Source organism: Melospiza melodia, chromosome 2, assembly GCF_035770615.1.
Source record: "Melospiza melodia melodia isolate bMelMel2 chromosome 2, bMelMel2.pri, whole genome shotgun sequence".
NCBI classification, from domain to species: Eukaryota; Metazoa; Chordata; class Aves; order Passeriformes; family Passerellidae; genus Melospiza; species Melospiza melodia.
This window is the reverse complement of record NC_086195.1, coordinates 91,755,033-91,774,214: the sequence shown is the minus strand read 5'-3', so window position 1 is coordinate 91,774,214 and position 19,182 is coordinate 91,755,033. Positions and strand designations below refer to the sequence as shown.

Below are 19,182 nucleotides of genomic sequence, written 5' to 3'. Positions count from 1 at the left end.
CTGGCCACACCATCAGCTTGGTTGGCATGGGTTGGATGGCTTAAAATCTGTAGTCAGCCCATGTGGTTTGGCTGGTTGAGGCAGTAGATTTTCTCGGGTATTTTCACACCAGCTGAACTGATTAGCTCTGTGGGCTGTGTTCTTGGCTGTACTACAGCTGTATTCAGGGGAGCCTAGAGAAGAGGATTTAGCACCTGGGACTGCCAGTGGCTGCTTTGTCCTTTGCCTTGTGCTGAAGTGGCCACAGGACAGTTTTGTGGGGCTGTGGTACTTCACAAAGGCTGCTCCTGGGCCACGGCCCCGTGCGCTGCTCTGCGTAATGCCAGCTCTTAACCACCTTTGCCACGCCAGTGAATTTTTGGCCTTTGACATTTTAGGCAGCTTTATAGCTTATTTGTACTGCTGAAATGGGACAGAAGGACAAGGTTAAGAAAGGTCCTTTCTAAGCCTAGCATAAAGACTTTTAACTCAGCCAGTAAATTTGCTGTTCAGAGAGGTTTCCAACTGGCTCCTTTGGTCTCTGGGTTCCAGCACTGAGAGGATTTATGTTTCACACCATGTACTGTAGTTCCAGATATTTAAATCAAGAACATACTTGTCTGAGCTTCACAGGAAAGTATACTACTTCAGATAGAATTATGGCCAACATTTTTATGTTTTGTTGTCACTTAAACATTAAACAGATCCATGCTGCCTTGTATAATTCTCAAAACAGTCAGGTTTCTCAGATTAAATGCCAGTCTCACATTATGAAACAAGTTGTGTTCCTGAGAACTAAATCACAAAATAACTATGGTACTAGGTCAGGAATTCATGTGTAATAATTTTGCCTCCACTTTCTCCAACATATCCAGATTACAGGTCTTATGTTATCATGAACAGTCATGGTCACGGTACCCCTCCGAACATGAGCTGACGTCATTCCAAATCCATTGTCTCATCATATTTGATGGATGAGACATAGCCCATCCATCAAAAAAACACCCAATGTGGCAGAAGTAATGGAAAATCCTTCCCACTTTATCTGCCACTTTATAAATCTGACTCCACTTGACTGATTCTTTTTCCCTAGGGCTTGTTAAATTTCAGCAGAATTCTCTGTCATGTTGTGAACTGCATGTGAAAAAGCAAAGTGACCAAACTGATACTCAGCAAAGCTAAAATGCATAGTAACACTGATTCTGAAGGTCAGCAAACCACAACTTATTAGAATGATTTTCTAAGAAAAAAATAAAAAAAGGGAGGGGGAAAAAAAAGCCTCTTCAAGATAAAAAGAAACTCATAGATCTCAAAAAAACCCCAAAAAAGGTGGGGGGATGAAAAAGAGCTGGCTAATGCAAGTAAAGATAAAAAGGTAAACCACCCATCAACTTCTTATTTGATATTCTCCTTTGATGGCAATCTACTGTAAAGCGGTATACTCTAAAATAAATATTTTGGACTGCACTTTGTATCCAGCTCTACCAGTATGACTACACTGCTACTACCAGGACTGTGCCAGGGTCCCAGGTGGCAAGCATGAAAACAGAAACTCATTATGGAATAAGAAATGTAAGAACTCTTCGGTGAGAGCACATTCCCTGCAGAGTGCTATGAAAGTAAAAAGAACATTTAAATAATACTGGCCCTTGATCCCCTCAAAAGCTGAAAGCACATTTATTCAGCTTGAATTCCAAAATCCCAGCCACGGTTTATAAAATGTGCTTGATCCTTGTGTAAGACCCTTTGGCATTTTCTTTCACAGAAAAGATCTCCAGATGTCATTTTTACAGTTCATCTTAAGTAAATGTATGTGTTTAGCTAAACAGGCTTGAATGCAAGAGGCACCTAAGAGAACAATGATGAAATGCTTGGCTTGATTTATGGACCAACTGTCAAATTCTCATTTAGAACATCTGGCTGGTAAGGTGATTTGAAAACTTTTTCTGTCAGTGAATATCAGCACAGTAGGCTCTTCCACCTTACAGACAGCTCTAAATTGTAAATGTAATTAGTGGAGAAGTGGCATCAGAGTGTATGTCTAAAGTCACATTCAGCTTATCCATGCTCACAAAACATTCATTCTACAACACTGCCAACATGCAATGTGCAATCATTTGCAACTTTTTAATTAACAAAATATACAAAATATCAGCTTTAAAACCAGAAAGGTGCTACCTACATGCTGCGCAGGCAAGTGCAGGTGAGTCTCTCATGACAGCCTTTCAAGGTAAGCTCATGGGCCTCCAAGACAACTTCTCAGGAGCCACTGTGGCCTGGATTTGGTAGCCCAGCTTTCTCCACACGCCTGTATCCATTCCCTCTGGCTTTGTCATACAGGTCCAGCAGGAATCCTTGGGAGAGAGAGGAACCTCTCCCACCCTCTGCCCACCTCCGTCTGTTTCTCAGACCAGTTTCTGCAGTTTTCCATGAACACAACAGCTTGCAAGGGCATAAATGCCACAGCAACATTCCTAATTCAAAGGCTGATATAATCTAAACTCAGCAAAGCAAGGCTGATCCCAGGAAAATTGATTTTTTCTCTCTGTCTTCCCCTGTTCTGCAACAACATGACAACTCAGAGATGACACAATCCAGGAACCCTTTCTGTAATTCAATTCTAGTTCTGAAGCAAAAATCTACTTTCATCTTGGGTCTAATCTAATATCAGGGAATGATGAGGTTTTTTGTGAGGGATTTCTTTGTTCCCTGAGAAAAAAGCAGCAGCTCTATTGTAGAAATCACTTTCAGATGAAATGAAGATAACACCAATCTGGCCTCTCTCTATAGATTCAGAAAGATTCATATCACCCACACCAAAACATCTAACCACAGCATCTCAGACAGGAGCCTTTAATCTCCTCATATGGAAAAGCTGGAAGATTTTGCAGAGTGATTTGTCCCACCTGCAGCAATTTCTGCATCCCCTGAAGGAGATTTTTATCTCTTTTCAAAAGCTATGGCAGAAATCTACTGCCATCATGGGCCTTTCACTTGTCATTCCTTTTGTGCACGCAGTAATAGGAGGCAGAACCACGTACTATGAAGAAGCCACCTTATGAAACACCATCTTATTAAACACCATCAACAAAAAGGAATTAAATCTCAAATTCTGACTTGGTGGAAAAATTACTGGGAACTAGAGAAGCAACTTAGAACAGTCTCATTTTGGTTAAGCCCCATTAGAAAAGACATTGTTATATTCTTGAGTGGTTCTGCATACAGGCAACAGCCAAGACATTTACTGACAAGGATGAGATTTTCAGACATGTTTAAAACATTGAAGAGCTTCACCACATGAAAATTTCACAAAAGCCATTGACTCGAAAACTGTTGCAAAAGGGACAAGATGAAAAATGTGTCAGACTGAAATGGAACAGCAGTCCATTTTGAATGAGGCAAAAGGGATTTAGAAGATACAGAGCATGGGAAGAGAAGCTGGGGCTTTTTTTTAGACACTGTGTTTATAAATGATAAGAAAAATAAGAATGGAAGTAGCATATTTGTTTCAATTTCCAAAAGTATTTGACAAGTTTCCATAGGAGAGATTAATGGCTGAGAGGCATAGGGCAGGAATAAAGAAATAAAGAAGTCTTCTGTGTATAAAATCTAGCTCAAATTGTTGCTTTGCCCTTAGAAGATGACTGTGCCTTTTACACAAGGGATCTTCTCCTTACAGCCATAAATTGACCATTACCCTGTGGGTGTGGATTTGGAGGGCTACTTCAAAGATAATGTCACACATTTGTAATAACATTACTGTAGTGGTAATGGTCTGAAAGCAAAAGCAGGACAAGGCTTATGGGTCAGTATAGTCAGGAAAAAAAAAAGATAAGTCCATGTACAGGTCTGAGAAGCAGTGAACTTTCAAGACAAGTACAAATAGGGAGCACTAAGAGAAGTACAAATAGGTAGGCAAAAAACCTGGTTGGCACCTGTAAAAGAAAGAGAATATTAAAAGCAAAGTGACTCTGTGATTATTCTGTAAAGGAATAGATAGCTAAGCCTATGGCAGATAAAAAGATTAATAAAGGGGGGAAAATGATAGTGTACTGCAAAAAACTACTCCTTCCTTTGATTTTCACCTTTTTACTGTCTACTATAATTAAAGTTTCAGTCTCCTGGTTGCCTCAGACAAAGAGAGGGCTGGTGCATGTTTTTCTAGCTACATGAGTTGGTCCAAGAAGCAATATGATCTTTACACACAAATCTTGGTTTGTACAAAAGGCAGGCAGAGGTAGTGCCTGCTCCTAGGAATGCACACCACTTGCTTCCTTGCTCTGTGAGCAAATCTGTGTCAGAGGAGTCTGCTGAGACCCTGCCTCTCCTCCTCATCTTTGCACTCTCAAAGGTTGGTTTGTTATTAGCACAGTCTCTGAGGTCAAAGCAGCACATGTTTTGAGTGGACCTAGGCTTTAAATGAAGGGGTTAATCATATGTGATGAAAAGAACTTTTTTTTTTTTTTTGCTTTTTTCACAGGTTTTCTAATCTAAAAGACAGATGAAGCCTCGTCTTTTATGGTCAGATTCATTTTCCCTTATTTTACTAACACAAGAGAGAAAAAAATTACAACCTCTTATTCCTGCTGGCTCTGCAAACCTCTACAAATGGAATAGGGAAACTGGCTTCTATTCTGGTCTATATTATTGACAGAGAGGATCTCTCCACCTCACCCTGGGATCACTCTCTTCTCTATGTTCATCTCTGAAACTCCAGGGGGGACAATCAAGGCTCCAACAACAATATTTGCCTGACAACATCTTACTACTGTCTTTTACTGATGCCAGAGCAAAAAACAGGTTTGTTACCCTTTAAATGCCAAAATGAGTTTGCAGAGCACAAAGAACTTACAGACCTGTAAATTCTGTTTTTATGCAGCCATCCAGTATTGTGTACTTTATTGATATTTTTCAATCTATAACAGAACTGCAAAAGAAAACTATGACAGATTGTCATCTTTTGATCATAAAAACATGATGAAGAATAAAAAAATCTGCCAGAGGACATCTTTAGTTCATGCTTACTATATACATATGTGGATGAGGCATTAAACAGAGTATCTCAAGGCTATAGATGAAAGAAATCTTGGAAGAACAACAAATAATAGGTCATGTAATCCAGTCTAGCGAGATGCAGCTCTCACGCAACACGGCCCACAGAGGCCAGATGCTATTCTGCATTGGAAAATGTGAGATAATTGAATGAAAAGAAGGCAAACAACCGAGGAAATACCTAAACCATCAAACTGTCTTTGAATTCTAACAAGAAAACACTGAAAAAATGCCACTAGATTCATAACCTGATGCCAGTTAGCATTCAGAAGGGAGAATGACAGTACCCAGGAAGAGTGGCTAGAACATGCAGATGTGATAATGTTTCTGTTACATGATCCTTAGAACAAGGGAATCCCTCTGTTACACTTGAGGAAGCTGAGACCTTCATGGCCATTAGTAAGCATCTGTAGCATTCCAGAGATTGCATTCAAATCTATGACACTGCTTTGTTAATGGAAAACAAAAATTGGGGGAATGAGAAAGCAGGGAAGTAGGAACACAACTGTTTGCTAAAAGAGCTGTGGTAAAAAAGCCCTCCATGGAGAACTCAGGGCCTCAAATCCCTGTATGAATAGTTGGAAGGATCCTTAGCTCTCACGTCCCCGATGAGCTCAGTTGCAGAAGTAAAACAATGGAAGAGAGGCAGTCCCTCAGGGACACCAAATGGTGTGTATGAGTCATTAGCTATCATCTGTTTCCTTAGCATCACACCTTTACATTTTGAAGGCATGCACGTGTGTAGGGACACACGCCACCCCATCAGGTGGTGCTGAAGTTATAGGGAAATATGTGCTGGGATCCTTGATGGAGATGTATGTTTGCTTTGAAGGCCCTCTACTAGTAACTTCTATTAATATATAATAGCCCCCTTACCTTCAGCCTTTGTAATGATGGTTACATGCAAGCCTGCTTCTGCAGAATCAGATGGTTTGGGGTTGTTTTATCTTAGTTCCAGTTTAAATTCCACTCAAACACCACCAACAAACCCCTGCACCAAAAAAAAACCCAACCCAAACCAAACCAAAAAACAAACAACAACAACAAAAAAAAAACCTGAAAAAAACCCCAAAAAATCCCAAAACAAAAAAAAGCCCCCTCTGCAAAAAAAAAAAAAAAAAAAAAAAAAAGAAAAAAAAAAAAAAGAAAAACCAACAGAAACGTGGTCAGTTTTCTCTTTTTGAAGGGAAACCACAGGACAAATGTTCCAAACCATATTTAGATTTAAAGTTCAGAATTAATACCCTGAATTACAGCCAGAAATGATCTTAGTCTTGAGGCTGAAAGTCTTTAGTCTTGGGAGTCAACAAATCAGTCATGACAAGCCTGAGCCAGCTATGGTTTGTTATAAAATCAAGCTTGATTATCTACTTGAGGTAATTAGACAGAGCAGAACAAAAGGACACAAAGTTAAAAGGCAACATATGTAGGAAAAACTGGAAGAGAAATGTAGCTTTACAGAGGGTGGTGAATAGCGAGAAAAAACTCATACTTGATTTTCTTTTTGTACACCAAATTTTAGCTAATAACATAAAGGGACCTACAATATTTATAATAAGCAGTTCACTAAATTCAGCTACTCAGCTTCTCAGCTGCAGATTCCTCCCAATCCCTGCTACATGCATACAGCCCTGAAATCAAGGTGCAGCTTGATTTTTTTTTGTCGTCTTGTTTTGGTGAATTTATTGCTATTTTAATGAATATTTAATTAATTTATAGTACTGCCTATTATAGCAGATAAAGTTTAAGATAATCTGTGATCTTGCAAAAATGCGTCAATTAAGCATGCTTAACTAAAGTGCCAAAATTGTTACCAAAAGGGGATAGAAAAAAGGTTTCAGTGACTATTATTTGAAAGGCCCAAGTATAGATGAAGATCTGAAACAGGAGAGTTCCAACAGAAGGGATAAATACATTTGACAGCTGCAGCCCAAAATAAGGTAAAACTTTAACACTGCAGTCACTTATAATATTCCACACTTATTGCTAGGGAAATGAACCACTTGAAATACAATTGTGTCAGAAAGAAGAAAAAGTGTTGGACAAGCATACAAGTTGCCCCCCTCCCTTCAGTGCAGCCCGGACAACTCTTTTCTGCAACACAGCTTGTGTTTCTAGACCTTTACAAAAAAGGTGACATTAAGCACATCTGCACCTTTTCCCCACAGTGCTGTCTTCTCTAAATGCTGCAAAGCTCTCTCCCTTCCCTTTTCCAAATCCTTCTCTAAATATCACAGCAGCATAGTAAAAGAGGAAGAGAAGGTAGGAATTGTCTGCCTGTTTCTAATGTGCACAATAGTTTTCCTGTCCTTCAGTGTCTGACTCAGAATATCAGATAGAGTTAAAACTGCTTTTTCACTTAGCACCATATTACTGCTGTGCCAAGATACCTATAAAAATCTACATAACAGACAGGAAACTCCATAATCACTGCGGCTTTTCATGCCAATCAGTATTATCCCATTGTTTCCATGCAATCCCTTACCTACCTGGTTTATCTAAGTGAAAGAAAATAGACCATGTGCAATTTGGGCCAGGATTGACTCCTAAGGATTCAGGCATTGTTTAACTTACTAGAGCTCTGTATCTCTAAGCCTTTCCTGAATGGAAATAACAAATAATTACTAAATACTGTAGGCATTGTCGTCAGGAGGAGGAGATTACCTATAAAGGAAAAGCTGCTAGAGCCAAGAAAATAATTTTTTAGGAAAAGAGTAATTGGAATAAGAAATGTGCAAAACCAGGAAAGACAGATAAAACCGTTCTTGTTCGTGAATACAGCTATTAAATTTCTGAAGCTACACTAACAGAATAACTTTTATATTTGGGCAGAATACAATCTAAATCTATACTACAGCATGTTAGAGCATATTGTATGTATTAAGCTTAATTATCTTTCACCTCCAAGTCCACTAACAGAACTACTCCAGTGGCCAGCTGCTTCCCATTACAGGGACATTACTCAGAGCTGCTGTCACGAACATCATCTGTCACCACCAGAGCACAGGAAGGTGTGGCAAATCCATTGTTTATCTGACCGAAGACAACATTAATGAAGTATTCTGTTACAAACTCCCTCACATGCCCAGCGATTAAGCTAACTGAAACCCAACTTTCTTTTTCAGTGCAGACCATCAAAAGACATTTTTCCACACTGATCGGTTCTGCTCATATTTCACAGAGAGACTCCTGCCTTGAACCGAATGTGCATCTTCATGCTCTTTGTGAGACCCGTTCTCATGCTATAAGCATAGGGCATTTGAAGCACAGGTGGCAGAAAGGAAACTATGCTTATATACTTCTCCTCAAGCTAAAACATCGAAATTAACTTCTCATGCTTCCTCTCTGGGGGCCAAGCTCTAAGCATCAATCTAACTCATGCAGGCATAGAGAGAGCCTGACTAGGGAAGAACAAAGGATTTTATAGCCCTGATTTGGGGTGGCTGTCTTGGGATCCATTCATATTCAAGCCTACCCCTCCCAAGAAGTTTTGCTCTGGGACTGCCCCAGGCGGTGCCATCTGCACCCTCCTGAGAGCACACTGGGCTAACAGTCCTCTTGGGACTGCTGTGTCCATCCCCTGTGCACCATCTGCAGAACCTGCAAACAGCTTTGGCTGAGGGCTTCAGGTAGCACCGCCTTCCCTTTGCCACCCAGACACCACGGCTGTGCTCAGCAGCTCACCTTGGAGCAGCCTGACACTAACCAGCCTTTTTCACCCCTGAATTTATGGAACCCGCTATTCATACCTTGCCTTTGATTAGTTAAAATGGTCAATCTGCTTTTCCTATTGATTTCTGTCCACAGTAACTCCATTTTTCCATCAGCAAACTGTATGTCACCCAGGTTACACTGGGCTCCTCGTGTTGGCCAAGGAACCTGGGATCCTTGGAGAGAAAAGTGCTGCAGACAAAGCAATACTCCAACAGAAGTAAACAGTCAGTAGCAAATGATTCCCAACAGCCTCTTGGCTTACTTTATGCAGTGGGATGCTCATAGTTACTCATGGGCTTTCTGCTCTAGAATAAACAAATACATGGAATATAATAGGAATGGAGGCTTTCCAAAGCAAGATAAAAGATGGGGAAAACTTCTTCAAAAATAAAATATTTCCTCATGTACTTTACTGTAACATCAAATAAGAACATGCCAAACAGATTGTTAGTGTATAATTACCAACAGCCAAGAATTTATCCTAAAAAAAAAATGCCAAAACATCCAAACAATATGACTTGCATCATAAATTTACTCCAGTATTTTGAGACCATTAAGAAGAGTATGCCAAATAGTAATCAGTCTGTTTTCCTAAACTGTTAACTGGCTTGGATAGAAGCATAACAGCAGAAAGGGAGATACTATACTCCTAAATAAACCCCCACTCTGCATTCAACACAAGCTTTGCACTTAGCACTTCCCTCTATGCAGCCCTGCTCACCTCTGGATCTTGTTTATTTGGGACGTTCAGCCCTTCATACCATGTTAAAAAGTACTGTTTCTCTTCAAGCACTGAGCAGATTTTAATCATTATCTTCATCCCTGGCCTCAATTAAGGTCTAATATAGAGGAGGTACTCGAATGACCTAAGAGGCACACTTAACCCTGATAGCGTGTCAAAAGGCACTCAAGAGTTTCTGCCACATTTCCTCTGGCTGTCAAATCTTTCTCTCCTTTTTCTGTTGTAAACTGACTGTGTTTGTTCCTAGCACTTTAATGTCCCCTGGAGTGAAGTCTCCTTGAGTAACACTCACATGATAGAAAGTGTGATTAACTCTGCAGGCGCTTTTCAGGTCAATGAAAAAAACCTACTTGTTACACTAGTATATAATACTTTAAAGATGTTCCCAGTGGCTCCACACACTGGAATGCCCACAGTAACTATTCTCTCTCACCCTTGCTGTTCTCCTGTGTCTCAGTAATAAGAATACCTAGTTTTATCTGGGTATAAGTGCAACACTAATCCTTAAGAGCATGTTTCATACAAGTGTAATTATTCTGATGGGTCATTCAGATAATTTGAATGATAGATCTTTTCCTCTTGACTAAAATGTTTCTATAGGGAAGATGTTAAGATAGAAAAGAATTAAAATAAAATTAAGATTTTTTTTTTCTCCTCAGAGCATACCTTACTACATTTCTTTTGCATCATAGGCCAACTTCTTAACAAAACATGACACATAAAACAGGTTGGGAAGCTGTAAGAGATGAAACGATGCATTCTGAAGATACCTTGTAACCTTGAGAGGGTTGTAAAATCTATGGAAAGGTGTGGATTTTATTAGGACTTTCGACATCTTTTTTTACAGCCAGATGTCAAGCCAGTGCAGCATTCATAACAAGGGAAAGGACACTGAATTCTACTGTGCCATGGGGCTGCTGAACTCTTCAGCTCTTGCGGTCTGCAGCTTCCGCAGGCAGGGGAACCTGAGCTTGAGGAGTGCCCCAAACAGCTGCCTGTGCACACCAAAGCTTACATCTGGAGAGTGCTAAAATTCAGTCACAAATTATAGATCCTCAAGCATTTGTTCCCTTGGAAAAGTGACTATCTTCAGCTCATTATACAAGTGACTCACTTCAAAATTTTTGTGGATAGACTATAATGAAGAAGCAGGAGTTAAGTGTTAATTACAGAAAAGGAAGTTGTGTTTTGTTAGGCATTCTCTTGGATGCTTCGAGTTATGGACTCATCAGCACATTGGATTAGTGGCTAAGCAATGGAGTGTAGAAAAAGAAAGCTTTAATAGGTAACAGGGTAGCAGGAGCAGAGTGAAATGAGACTGCCAGATGGCTACCAGCGGCTCTAAGCCTTCAGTAATGGAGAGGCCACAGAAGAAGAGGTATACCCACGAGAGTTGGGAAAATCCTCCAGCCAGATGACTTCCTAAAACCTTCAGCACTGTACAGTCTTTCTTTGCGGAGCTGCTGAATATAATCAAATATATCTTGATTTTCTACTTGATTTGATTTTTCTTCATTAATGTTATAAAAATGGTACACAACCAGAACAGTGAGGAATATGTTTACAATTTAGTCAGCATATGATGACCTGCAGTGAACAATAATTAATAAAACATGCCTGGACTCTGAATATAGTGATTGCCTGTAGTTACAGTTCTCATTCTGAAGAAAAAGAGTTTGAATATTATGACTCCACTTTTAGGCCTCAAGATAACAAAATTCTGGGAAGGACATTTAACACTGTGTCTTAAGATTTAGGAGTCTCTAGATCAAAATTTCACAAATCTTTCTGTTATCAAGAAATACATCTGGGGTTGCAGTTTCAGGATCATAACTACTTACTGTAGCAAGTATTGCTTCCAAAAATGAAGTTTTCCTGAGTTATGACTTGTTTTGGATAGATAACTTCTAGTTTGGGGAACCTCATTCTATTTATTAATGATCAAGAGGAGAGCACATCAGAGAGAGCAGCACTCCAGCACTGATTTGCCTGGTGGATCTCTCCCTATGAAGTATCTGGTACCCAACACTGTCAAAAGTACAATCCTGAGCGAGGTGACCTGATTGGAACTGACAGCTCCTATGTTTCAGTGAAATCAGGTCAAAAGACAAGTGTGTGGGGAAAGCAGAGACAAATGGAAAAACAGAAAGGTTGATGTAAGTGCCTAATATTTCACAACCTCTAGTGTCTAAAAAATACATGCCTGAAGCCACAAAAATGGTGTTCTTTTCTATATCTTTTGGTAAGCAAGATGTTAGGCTTCAAAGGTTCCTAGTCTCTGATTTCACTAGGATTTTGTAGAAGTGCTCAAAGACTATCTTCAGGAAAAAATAAAATACAAAAACTGGGTGTCACTGAAAATATTATTTTGTATCTTGAGTATCTTGAGGTTGAGACATATTGGCCAGACTCCTATGGAACAACGTGCCTTAATAATTATTCTGTAAATAAGCAGAAGGAATCAGTTTTCAGACATAGCCTTGACTTCCAGGCAGACCTGTAACTTTCATCTTGGATGTCTGCCCTTGTGGTTTGTTATTTTACTCTGTAAGAGCACAAATATGCGTCACAGGGCATGAGCTTAACATAAAGGCTAAATAAATTACCACTTGTGTACCACTCTTCAGGTTCATTTGTACTGGGGAACTTTGTGACATACACTATTTTTGACTCACAAATATTTAGGTCATCTGGAGGAAAGTGCCTCAAAATTGCTTCCTGTTTCTCAGAGCACTGGTTAATTAGTGAAAGGAGAACTGAACTGAACCAGAGAAGTAAATAATTTTCTCAGCAGGATATCTTCCCTTAAGAAACAGGTGGCCTGACAGCATTTGCTGAAAGAAATGAAAGTTCAAGAATCTTAACTCTAGGAATGTCAAAATTGCCTTTAAAAAGTACCAGTGCAAAAGCAAAATAAAGCATTCTCAGTTGGCTTAGGTCACTGAGTATTTCTTCTAGTCCTAAAATCTAAAAAACCAGCAGACTTGAATGCACTTGAAAGATGTGCTTGAATCAGAGTTGCTGAGTGAAAAAAGAGGATTTAGTTCTCAAAAACATGAACTACAAACTAACCTTCCCCTCTCACCTGACCATTTTTCTCAGTCTCAAAGCATAGAAAACAGCAATTTTAAGGCTTGGATAATTCAAAAGCAGTTTAACAGATTTCCTTCAACTTTACCAGATCTCTTTTTCCTCTGGGCTAAAAGCAACCATGAGAAAATTCAGCCTAAAAGGCACGTATTTTTAAGAAAGTATAACCTGCTGAAAGGGGAAATTTAGACTGAAAATGCTTTTCACCCATAACTATTCCACATTAATCTTTAACACTTTAACTAATGTTTTATTAAACTACGATTTATTGTATAAATTATGTATATATAATTTATAAATTCATATAGCAGTGTATATGCAATGCAGCAGCCAAATACATGGAAAAAGTAAGCTTTCTGAATAAGTGTAAGCAAAATATATATTGACACACAAGAGATATTATTTAACTATTAACAGGGACCCATCTTTATAAATGAAAGGTTCTGACGTTTGCCCAGATCAAAAATCCAACTTTACAGCACTGGGAGATAAGGAATTAAACAGAGTGCAGATATCACCTAAACTGGTATTAAAAGGTAAGCAGTGCTTAGAATTGATTAGTTACCAAGATCAGAGAGCTGTTCATTCCAGGCTGAGAGAAGAGTATTGGCCAGATGTTGCAGAAGCTTTAGTTATCATTTTAGCAAACTCTTGAGCTAGACAAGAGTTTCAAAGATTGCAAACTGGGGAGCATAACTGTTACAAGGCAGGCATCCCAGCGGGTTACACAGCAGTGAAGCTAAGAACTGCTTGGGAGAAAAAAAAGTCTTGAGAAACTTCTGAAAAGACTTAGTAGCTCATATGGACTCTATACATATGAGAACAAAAATGCCCTGCACAGCAATCAGGAACTGGTCAGTTTGGGGAAGGAAAGTCCATGAATGCATAAGTCCTTTGAGCACTGACAGACCAGAGGACTAAGACGTGTCAGGATACAGGTGAATACCATACACCACATTTCAGACTATGGCAGGTTATGTTCTCTCCAACATTAATCTAAACTACTCACTGCTTTTGTAGCTATCAACAAGGCTAGGAAGAAAACAGAAAAAAAAAAAAAAAAACAAAACAAAAAAAAACAAACAAAAAAACAACCCAAAAAAACCCCTCAAAACAAAACAAAAAAAAAAACCCATAAAATTTTAAACATGGACAAACAGCACTGGGACATGGTTGCGTCATTTTCATCACAGAGAAATGTAACAGATAACAGTAGCAAAAGCAGTATGTGACTGCTGACAAAGCTGACTTCATTACTATGCTTATTAGCAAAAAAAGGAAAAAGCTGGAAATAGCTAGGGAGTAGTTAGATATTTGGTTGAATATAATGATGCAAATTCTCACTGAACACAGATACAGTAAATATATTAGAGCAAATAAATCTATAAGTAATTCCATGGCAAACTGAAGTTTTGCTATTATGGATCTGCCACAAAGAAAATGTGTCAAAAACTTATGAATCTTAAGGAAATACAATGAAGCATCAAAGCACCTATTTACCTTGAAAATACAAAGGAGTCTAAAACAAAGAAAAACAAAAGGATAGGAAAGGAAAGAAAAGAAGTTATTCAACACCTGTAGAGAAATCAGGCAGCACTTGCGTAATTAATATTTATTACTTATGGCACCTTTCGTACATTGAAAATGCTGAACAAACATGAACTGACTTGTACAACATCTTTACAATACGTGATACACATAATTATGGAAATTACAGCAGGGGGCTGTCAATGGTATAAGATGCTGGATATCCTCCCTTGTGGGGAGAAGCACTGCATCTGAGACGAGGCTGCCATGTAGGGATTGCACAGCACATCTGAGGACAAAAATTTACACCGAAACTGAACAGACAGAACAGAGCAAGACAAAAAGGCAGGGCAAACTTCCACAGCATATGCAACTAAGATGATTATAAATGAAAGCAGCAGAAGCTGATTTTGACATGTGACTATTTTCAGGTTGGAGGTAATCATGTTCAAGTTGAGCACAACATCTGCAGGCAAATCCCCACTGGAGAACGGAAAAAAGTTGTATTCAATATCATTGAATATTTGGAGTTGGAAGAGACTCACAATGATCATGTCCAGCTCCTAACTCCACATGGTACAAATTATAGCATGTGCCCAAGAGTGTTGTTGAAACACTTCTTGAACAACAGGCCATGACCACATCCTTGAGTAGCTTGTTCCAGTCCTTGACCACCCTCACAGAGAAGAACTTCTTCCTAATAACAAATCTGAACATCCCCTGATGCAGCCTTATGTCATTCCCTCACATCCTATCACCGGGCACCAGAGAGAAGAGATCAGCATCACCCTGTGCACTCACCTTCATTAGGATGTTGTAGACAGAAACTCCTCAGCCTCTTCTTCTCTAAGCTGAGCAAACCTAGTATCCACAGCTGCTCCTCACAAGCCTTGCCCTCTAGTCCCTTTCATCATGTTTGTTGCCTTCCCTTGAGCACACTCATCACTCTCATACTTTCATATTTACCACACACAGCTTTCATGGTGAGGCTGCACCAAAGCTGAGAAAAGTGGGATAAATGCTTCTTTTGAGTGGTTGGCTACATTAGGCCTAATGCAAACCAGGTTGGCCCTTTTGGGCACCAGGACACATTATTCACTGATTCTGAGCTTCACATCAACAAAACCCAGCAGATTCTTTCTGCAGGGCTGCATTCCAGCCTCTTCTCTCCCAGTCCACTCATACATCCAGGATTACATAGTACCAGGTGCAGAATGTGGCACTTGTCCTGATTAAACATCACACAGTTGGTGATTGGCCAGCCCTGTAATCTACCCAGACTCTCTCTTAGGCCAATCTACCCACTAGAGAATCAAGAGCTTCTCTTTTATTTCATATCATCAGTAAACTTAGTGTGGACTCAGCTTCTGCATCCAGATCATTGACAGAAACATTGAAGAGAATTGGATCCCAAGGAGTGGATGGCTTTGCTTGTTTCTTTTAATCAGGAGCATGGGGTTAAAGCTAGAGATCACCAATGAGTTCACAGCCTCCACCAGCTCAGCTCTCTGCTTGAGACTGATTAGCTATAAATCAGCTTTCTTGCAGCTTAGTGTACCAGCCTGTAAAACAGGTAACTCGGAGCCAGACCGTCAGCTGTGAACTGGCACAGCTCCACTCACTTCCCAGTGTCAGGAGGGGGCATATTTGGCCAAAATTAATCATCAGACATCCCTGGTGAGGCAAGCAGAGTGATTTACATCATGACCTGGCTCACTGAATCCATGTCTACATGGAAAGGCGCAGACGTGACAAGATGCTGCTCTGATACAGATATTACACAGCTCTTCTTAAGCTGAAGTGGCAGTGCAGCTTCCAGAGGGAGCCTGTCATACGCCTAGCATGTGGCTGGTGTCTACAGGGCACCCACCCATATATAAATAATTCTTCTCTACATCACAGGAGCAAAGAAGTTTTAATGTTTCCAACTAATTGGGCCTCTACTGTTGACAACAAAGTCTGCTACGTCCAGTTTTATCTGTAAAATATTGCTGGTTTCAAGATAAAGTTTTTGTGGGTGCTACAATAAGTGATCCCTTGGAACACTCTCGCAAACTATGATTGGGAAGTAAATGGCAAAGTCTAACATGAACAATCTCTTGACATTCAATTTTATGGAACCAGTCAGAAAGTAAATAAGCACACACCTGACAGGAAAGCTTCACTTCACTAATATCAACTGAGCATATGAACTGGACAGGCTTCATGATTTTCTGCCCAATTAACACAACTCCACAGTCTCCAGTCAAGAGTTCTCAGCCCAGGGTATTCCTTGGCAGAACCTCAAGACATCCTGCTTGAACAGAGAAACAAAAACAAATGTTCCTCTTACATGACTTGCCTCCTAGTCTTGACCCAGCATAAAGATTGATGGTTTAGAAGTTTGATTTCCCCTGAGAGTTTTAGTTTTTCACAAGGTTAAAATATAATATGGATTACATACCTACTACAAGAAGAGACTAATACACAGTATGCAATATTAATCATAGGTGATGTTTTCAGAACATAAAAATATAATATCCTCAGAAAACATTCCATATATTTTTCAAAGGACAGGAAGAATTCATGACTGGTGCAAGTGATACTTTTAAAAAAAGAAAAATCTTACCTGTCACAAGCTGCTGTCCTGCTAGTCCTACTGGAACCATTCCCAAATTATTCATAGCTGTAGCCCAAGCTGTGGGATCAGTGACTGACATGTTAAGCTGCGTGGTATCTATAGCTATACTTCCCAAACCATCAGCTGCTGCAAGAAAGTAAACATGCTGTAAGTACAAAAGCCAATGCACCACAATTTTTAACCAAATCTTTCAGTGAGAATGAGGTATCACAAACACTCTTTATTTTGTTTGTTTTGTTTCTTAATTATGATTCACCTTTAGATCATTGATAATAGTTCTTGGTATTGTATAATAGAGTATAAAGACATTGGAAACATTCAACAGATGTAAATGGTACAAGGGAAAGAGAAAAATATTTCACCATGAGGATAGTCAAGAAGTAGAACAGGCTGTGCAGTCACCATCCCTGGCACCTTTCAAGACTCAACTTCATAAAGCCCTGAACAGCTGGTCTGACCCTATCTCTGGCCTTGCTTTAAACAAGAGTCTGGTTCAGAGACCTTCTGAGGCCTCTTCCAACCTCAATAAATTGCCCTGCAACACTCTGATAGAACGTAATGATACATAAACAGTTGTGGAACTTGCCTGAAACCTGTGAGAACCAAACACACCCCAAGGAAAGAACTGCTTTCCATAAGGTGCAATGTTTTATTATGTAAAAGATTTAAGAATGCATTATTCCCTAACTAAAAAGAGATCAAACAAATTCCATTCATAATAGCAAATACCAAGCTTGGTTTTGGTTCTAAAGCCAAAAGAGAAATATCATTAGTATGGTCAAAATAGACTGAGTCCACCTATGGATCTTCCTTCGATGGGTGGGGTAGTTAAGGGATGGCACCTTAACTGAAAACTGAATATACCTGATACTGAAATACCAGACACAAGATGTGATCACACATTTTTGCTTCTCCCCTCCTCAGTGACACCTGAAACCAGGTCTTCCCAGTTATTTTCTTACGGCCTTTGCAGACCTGAGATATTTACCGGCAGCCATTGCTTTTCCCTGGATCCTTTTTCTTCTGTTTGACTTCTTCAGTTAGGAATAATTAGCTACTGTATTAGCAGCATCTTGAGATGGGACATCACCAAGCACAGGGCCCTCACACAGCTCATTAGGCTCTGAAAGAGAAAAGATGGAAATAACTCCAAGTGCCGGAGTCCGAGCACAAGAACAGACCAGCCCTCTTGGGAGGCACTCGAAGATCCTGCCCACTCCCTCCGGATCACCAGCGCCAGCCTTGGTGCACACATTGCACAGCCTCCACAGAGGCATCCCGGCAAACGCTCCTCCTCGCCTGCTGAACAAACAGTACCATGTATGAACCTGTCAGGCCACTGAAAAGCCCTTCACAAATTAGGTCTTATCAGTAGCTACACAGCCTCCTCGGCGTGAAGGCATCGGCTGAAAGAACATATTAAGGGATGAAAATGAATTTTTTTTTTTTTAAACTGTTAACAATTAACTCGTGTTGCAAGTTTCAAGGAAATAGTTGGCTGTTCTGAGATGGAAAGAGGAAAGAAAATACTATGCAATGACTTACAGAATGGAGCCTGCAGAGATGTGGCAAAGAAAACCTAACAAAGCTGAGGAAGATGCCTGCTCCTTAACTAACACTGCACCCTTGGCTCACAGAGGTTACTTAACTCAAAGCAAAAGTGCAGTATCTGTTTCTAGCTAAAACACATTGCTCTCATCAGGTATCTGCCAGGCCATGAATTTTACATAAGGGCAACCTCTTGCTGTTGGTGTCATTGCTTAGGAGGTTCACCATGTTAGCGCATTGCTCATCGGGAAGGAGGCTGAACAGGTGACAGGTGAGAGGTGTGGGCAAAGTCTGTGAGCTCCCAGCACTTCCAGCAGGGACAGAAAACACTGGGCTGAGGATGATCACATACAGAACTCCAGGTTACTCTTTGTACAGCAGGTACATGGGACTGTGGGTTAAGGAGGACCACGTTCATTTTTTTGGCTGTCCAGTTGCCTAAGAGGTCTGCTCCAGGGTGTTGGGTACCAGGTACAAGTGTTTGGGGCACTTATTAGCACTGTGCAGGTGAATCTTGGTGACTTATTCAGCCCTAGAATAGCTGTGCTGACTTTAAGAAACTACTTGAAAGACCATGATTAGGAGGTTTCCAACATGCAGACCGTAAGGACTTGTCTTTTGAAAAGATACAATTAACATAATTACACTATATTTTAGCTTAGTACCTCCCACACTTTTCTTTTTTTCATTTCATGTGCATAAAGTACAAGCAAGATAGTTTTATGTATTAGTTCCATGACACTGTACAAATCATTTCAAAAGAACATGACAAAATCAATGGCTGTAAAAGGGAAGAGTCAGGCTCAGACAATGGTCTACATTTTTTGTATGTTGTAATTTACAAATAACCAGTATACTATGCTAAAAAGCATTTTGTTCAAATCTACAGTGTGTCTACTTAAAAGTCAAT

At 39.9% G+C, this 19,182-nt stretch overlaps 1 protein-coding gene across 1 annotated transcript in view; it reads right to left on the bottom strand.

Moving 5' to 3' along the window:
* The window catches only part of ENOX1 (ecto-NOX disulfide-thiol exchanger 1), a 357,032-nt gene that overhangs the window by 116,997 nt on the left and 220,853 nt on the right, over positions 1 to 19,182 (bottom strand). Inside the window, 2 exon segments of the mRNA XM_063149347.1 lie at positions 16,713 to 16,850; positions 17,713 to 17,847. Coding sequence (XP_063005417.1) covers positions 16,713 to 16,850; positions 17,713 to 17,722 — 148 coding nt within the window. The 5' untranslated portion in view covers positions 17,723 to 17,847.